Raw genomic sequence first — 6,120 nt, 5'->3', positions numbered from 1 at the left:
AGACAGTGAGCCTCTGCGCAGGCGCAGAAGTCCGATCTCGCGAGAGTTGGAAGTCTCGTGCTAAGGTCGCCTGAGGCTGCCGTAGCCCGAGCGCGCGTCGGTGGCTGACGCGTGGGCCCGGAGGCCTGATATAGCGCCGAGGTCAGTTCGAGGGCCCTGGGTGTTTTCTGGGCGGCCCCTTCGTCCCTTTCTGGTGGGGATCGGCTGCGTTCAGGGGTGTCGTTCCTGGAAGCAGGACGGAGGGTCGCGGCCCGCCACTCAGCCGGCGCCTCGGGCCTCCGTTCCCTCTCTCCTCGGCAGGCACCATGTTCCTCTCCGCTCTCCTCCTCCGCAATCGCATCCCGGGCAGGCAGTGGATCGGGAAGCACCGGCGACCGCGGGCCGTGTCCTTGCGCGCGAAGGAGAACATGATCCGACGCCTGGAAGTGGAGGCCGAGAACCACTACTGGCTGAGCATGCCCTACATGACCGCGGAGCAAGAGCGCGGCCACGCTGCCCAGCGAAGGGCCCAGGCTTTCGAGGCCATCAAGGCGGCCGCCACTTCCAAGTTTCCCCCTCATAGATACGTGGCCGACCAGCTCGACCATCTCAACGTCACCAAGAAATGGTCGTAACTCGGAGCCCTCACCCTTCAAGTTTGTCGACAGTGTCCTAGAACTGGAAAAAACAAACACACAAAAAACTATGTAACAGTGTAACTCATTAGGCCAGAGTCTTATTAAAACAAACGAGCAACAGTTGTTCGTAGAGAATATTTAATGATTATTTCTTTGATAGAGACAGCTATAGAATGGGTGCGCCAGGGCCTTTAGATATTGCAAAGGAACTCCAGATGCAAGGGCCTTAATGGCAGAGCTTGGTAGTTCATGCTCTGTGTGCTGGGGCAGGAAGTTTGCGAGTTTGAAGCCAGCCTGGTGAAAGTAGCCAGTTCCAGGCCAGCCTGGGCTACATAGTGAGACTACATCAAGAAGCCTGGCATGGTGGCACACGCCTTTAATCCCAGCACGTGGAAGGTAGAGATAGGAGGGTCTCTGTGAGTTCAAGGCTACCCTGAGACTACATAGTGGATTACAGGTCAACCTGGGCTAGAGTGAAATCCTACATTAGAAAAAAAAAAAGTATACCTGGGGCTCTAAGCGTCCTAATGCCATGTAATCTAAACTGTTGTTTCTGGCTGGCCTAGAACTCATTTCATTATATACACTAGGCTGGCCTCTGACTCAACAGTCCTGCTAATGATTGCCACAATTACAGGTGTGAACTCCCACACCCAGATAGATATAAGGCTTAAGTGGGGGGAGGAAGGGCATTACCATGGGATATCGTTTACAATCATGGAAGTTGTTAATAAATTTAAAAAAAGCTAAGGGAAGAAAGTACAGAGCTGCCATGAAGAAGGCAGGTGGGGGTAGAGAGCTGGTGTGGGAGTAAGGGGTCCCCTCCCCCATCATCCCAGCCCAGGCAGGCTAGGACAAGGTGGGAGGGATTTACCAGAACAGGAACTTGGGAGGCTCAGGCCCCAGGAGAGTAGAACAGCCAAAACTAGGCCTTTTCTTTTCTTTTTTATTGAGGCAGGTTCTCACTCTAGCCTAGGCTGGTCGTGAACTCACATTGATCCTCCTACCTGAGCCTCAAAAGAGCTGGAATTAATTAATACCTGGCCCACATTGACCCCCAATTATATACATACATATATATTTATATAGAGAGATCTAGGATCTAGAGGGAGGGAATTACCATGGGATATATATTTTGTAATCATGGAACATGTTAATAAAAATTAAAAAAAAATCTAGGCTCTACACACGAGAGACATTGTGGTTTGAACTGAGTTTGGTTCACCTTGCTTATATAATTCTAGATCCACTTTCCTACAAATTTCATTTCCTTACATGCTGAGTAAAATTTTATTGTGTATATGAACCACATATTCATTTCCATTCATCTGTTGATGGGCATGTGGGCTGGTTCTATTTTACTTGGTATTATAGAGTAGCAATAAACATTAACAGTCACAGACAGGTGATTTCTCAGACAAAACTATCTTTTGAGACACCTTAAAGGGTAGAAACTCAAGGCAGAGGTTCACCCAGCCCAGAGGGTTATTTGTCCTTTTATTAGAAAAAGTGCATCAGTTTTTGTTTATTTTTGTTTTTCAAGGTAAGATGTCATTGTAGTCCAGGCTGACCTGGAAATGACTATTCCCATGCTGGCCTTAAATTAACAGTTGAAATGGGAGTTTTGGGGTTCCTTGCAAATACATAAATTTAGGGTATCTCCAAATCCTTATCACATGAATTTAAAGAATTAAAATCCATAGACCAGAAGGTACAATTTAACAACTGTGTTAGGTTGAGAAGAAAAAAAGAGAAAAGTACAGAGAGCTCCTGCCATGTGGAAGGCGGGTGTCTTCATGGGAGCAGGGGTCTCCTAACCCTCAGCCTGATTTCAGAGAGCAGGGTCTGTCTTGGAAGTTCAAGAGAGGTGAACAGTGAGAAGGCTGTGCCCACCTGGTAAGGATCTATCTATAATCTCTCTCCTTCCCTCTGTCTCTCTTGCTCAGGTGTGTGGGGGGGGCAGGGAGGTTTCAAAGTAGGGTCTCTGTAACCCAGGCTGACCTGGAATTTACTATGTAGTCTCATAATGATCCTCACCTCTGCCTCCTGAGCGCTGGGATTAAAGGTGTGTGCCACCAGGCTGGCCTTCAATTTATAATCTTACTGTGGGTGGGCTCTTCCCTCAGGTTCAGGTGAGTCTGATAAAGAGCTGATTGGTCTGGACTCAGGTAGCTAGCTCAGGGGTAGGGGGCAAGAGATCTGATTGGATGGGTAGATCTCATGCCGAACTCCAGTTTTGCTGGAGTAGGCATGGTCAGTGTTCCCTCTTTGGGTCCTGTAATTGGCTATCTGAAAATAAAGCTACTTAATACCCCCTCATCCAGACCTCTCTTGAGAAGAAACTCTTAACTGCTGTTAGAGGAAAGGGGACAATGACCATTCCTTAACATCAGGCTGAGTGGGGTCATAGACTATGGCAGTTAGAGTCTCTTCCAGAGAGGGGGACTTAGCTAAAGGACCAAAGAGAAACCTGTAAGTCAGACATCTCATGGTTATTTGTATACTTATTTTTCAACCTGGTATAAAAGAGGATTGTCAAAATAAATGACACGAAGGATTCGAGTCTATTTCGAGAACCAGGAAGTTTAACATCATGAGATAGGAATGGCTGGTAGTCCTGTTAAAAGTGCGTGAAGCCTGGAGTGGTGGTGCATGCCTTTAATCCTGGCACTTGGGAGGCAGAGGTAGGAGGATCACCATGAGTTGGAGGCCACCCTGAGCATAGTGAATTCCAGGTCAGCCTGAGCTAGATAGAGCAAGACCCTACCTCGAAAAATCAAAAAAAAAAAAAAAAAAAAAGTGGTAAGTGATCAGCTCTCAACTGGTGATCAAGGGGATCTGTATAGATGGAGTTAGATTGACCATCTGAGTATGAGTTGTCTGTAAAGGGGTAAAGTTAAAAAACACAATTGAGGTCTGGAAAGATGGCTCAGAGGTTAAGGCACTTGCCTACAAAGCCTAACTACCCAGGTTCGATTCCCCAGTACCCACACACAGCCAGATGCACAAAGGGGCACATGCATCTGTAGTTCGTTTGCAGCAAGAAGAGGCTCTGGCATGCCCATGAACACACACGCACACACACACTCACTCTCTTCCCTTTTAACTTGCAAATAAAAGTATATTTTTAAAAAATGAGTCAGAGCCTGATGTGGTTATGCACGCCTTTAATCCCAATACTCAGGAGGCAGAGGTAGGAGGACTGCTGAGAGCTCGAGTCCACAGTGAGACTACATAGTTAATATCAGATCACCCTGGGCTAGAGTGAGACCCTACCTCAAAAGAAAAAAAAAAAAAAAAACAAAGAAAGAAAGAAAGAAGAAAAACACACGAATTGAGTAGACAGGGTCCAAAGATGAACAAAGTAACTATGAAGATTGTAATGGAGCCGGGCGTGGTGGCTCACGCCTTTAATACCAGCACTCGGGAGGCAGAGGTAGGAGGATCGCTGAGAGTTCAAGGCCACCCTGAGACTACATAGTGAATTCCAGGTCAGCCTGAGCCAGAGGGAGACCCTACCTCGAAAAACCAAAAAAAAAAAAAAAAAGATTGTAATGGATATAATCTTTCTCCACTATAAAAAAAACCGAAATCCACTCCTAAAATTGTTTACTGAATGGCACAGGGGTGTCTGACATGGCTTAAATCTGTTCCTGTAGATTTTATAAAGCAGATGAGACATTAGCAGCATTATCAGGAATATCAACCTTAATGGCACATCTCAGGCTGCATGAGGATGTCCAAGGACATGTGACTGTATTATTGTCTTTTTCATTGTTTGGACCTATGTAAAGCCTGATGCACAAAGTGGCATAGACATCCGGAGTTTGTTTGCACTAGCAGGAAGCCCTGTGGCACCCATTCTTTGTCTCTCTGCTTGCAAATGAGTATTTTTTTTTTAATGGAGATTTGGGTGGGAGAGATAGCTTATGGGTTAAGGCATTTGCCTGCAAAGCCTAAGAACTGAAATTCAATTCCCCAGTATCCATGTACAAGGTGGCACATGCATCTGGAGCTCATTTGTAATAGCTGCAGGCCCTGGCATGCCCATATTAAGAAAAAAAAAAGATAACTATAACCATGTAGCAGGATACAAAATAAACACACAGAAATCAGTAGCCTTCCTATATGCTAACAAACAAAAAAAGGATGAAAACAAATCATTCCCATTCACAATTGCATAAAAATAAAAAGTACCTTGGAATAAACCTAAACAAGGAAGTGAAGGACCTCTACAATGAAAACTTTAAAACGCTCAAGCAAGAAACTGCAGAAGACACTAAGAAAAGCAAAGACATCCCTTGTTGGATTGAAAGAATCAGTATTGTGGAAATGGCAATCTTTCTAAAAGTAATCACATTTAATGCAATCCCATCAAAATTCCAAAGGCATTCTTCATGGAAATAGAATAAACAATCCAAATATTCAGTTGGAAGCACACAAAACCTATAATATCTAAAACAATTTTGAGCAACAAAACTAAGGCTGGTGGTATCACCCTACATGATTTTCTTTTTCTTTTTTTTTTTTTTTTTTTTTTTTTTTGGTTTTTCGAGGTAGGGTCTCACTCTGGTCCAGGCTGACCTGGAATTAACTCTGTCATCTCAGGGTGGCCTTGAACTCACAGTGATCCTCCTACCTCTGCCTCCCGAGTGCTGGGATTAAAGGCATGCGCCACCACGCCTGACTACCCTACATGATTTTAACCTATACTACAGAGCCATAAAAAAACAAACAAACCAGACATGTAGATCAATGGAACAAAATAGAGGGCCTAGATGTAAGTGCAGGTGGCTATAGCCACCTAATCTTTGACAAAAATGCCAAAAATACTCATTGGAGAAAAAACAATCTCTTCAGCAAACGGTGTTGGGAAAACTAGACATGTATCTGTAGAAGGATGAAAAGAGATCCTTCTCTCTCTCCATGCATAAAAATTAAGTCCAAATGGATCAAAGACCTTAATATCAGACCTGAAACTGCTAGAGGAAAAAGTAGGGAAACCTTTCAACATACTGGTCTTGGCAAAGACCTTCTGAATACAACCCCAATTACTCAGGAAATAAAATCACAGATCAACTGCTGGCACCTCATGAAATTACAAAGTTTTGCACCGCAAAGGACACTGAATAGAGCAAAGAAACAACCTACAGAATGGGAGAAAATCTTTGCCAGCTATACATCTGACAGAGGATTAATATACAAAGAACTTAAAAAATAAATAAGAAATCAAACAACCCAATTAAAAAAATGGGCCATGGCCCTTGCTTTCCCATGAGTAACAGGTTAGACCCTATCGCTGAAGACATCACATGCATGGGCAGCAAGGTCACTGAGAAATAAAGCTGGTGCTGAGCTGAAAACCTCCCCCTAGATCAACCAACTGAAAGCTAGAAAAAGCTGCACTGCATGCAGCCCTATGGGATACAGAAGTCATCACCAGTAAAAACAGTGGACACTGGAAGCCTCAAGTTTGGCCAGACAGGCAAAATGACTGAGTGGG

General features: G+C 44.6%; 1 protein-coding gene across 1 annotated transcript; it reads left to right on the top strand.

Moving 5' to 3' along the window:
- Nucleotides 1-48: 48 nt before the first annotated feature.
- On the top strand, nucleotides 49-740 carry Mrpl57 (mitochondrial ribosomal protein L57). Its single transcript, XM_004670543.2, has 2 exons — nucleotides 49-141; nucleotides 301-740. Exon 2 carries the CDS (start codon nucleotides 306-308, stop codon nucleotides 612-614), a length of 309 nt encoding a protein of 102 aa, XP_004670600.1. The 5' UTR covers nucleotides 49-141; nucleotides 301-305; the 3' UTR covers nucleotides 615-740.
- Nucleotides 741-6,120: the final 5,380 nt, after the last annotated feature.

The sequence above is a fragment of the Jaculus jaculus genome, chromosome 7 (assembly GCF_020740685.1).
Source record: "Jaculus jaculus isolate mJacJac1 chromosome 7, mJacJac1.mat.Y.cur, whole genome shotgun sequence".
Taxonomy (NCBI): domain Eukaryota; kingdom Metazoa; phylum Chordata; class Mammalia; order Rodentia; family Dipodidae; genus Jaculus; species Jaculus jaculus.
The sequence above is the reverse complement of the archived record's forward strand: the minus strand, read 5'-3'. Positions and strand labels throughout refer to the sequence as shown.

What these genes read in the sequence shown, in the direction of transcription:
- Mrpl57 (XM_004670543.2), top strand. Translation starts at nt 306, where the DNA reads ATGTTCCTCTCCGCTCTCCTCCTCCGCAATCGCATCCCGGGCAGGCAG.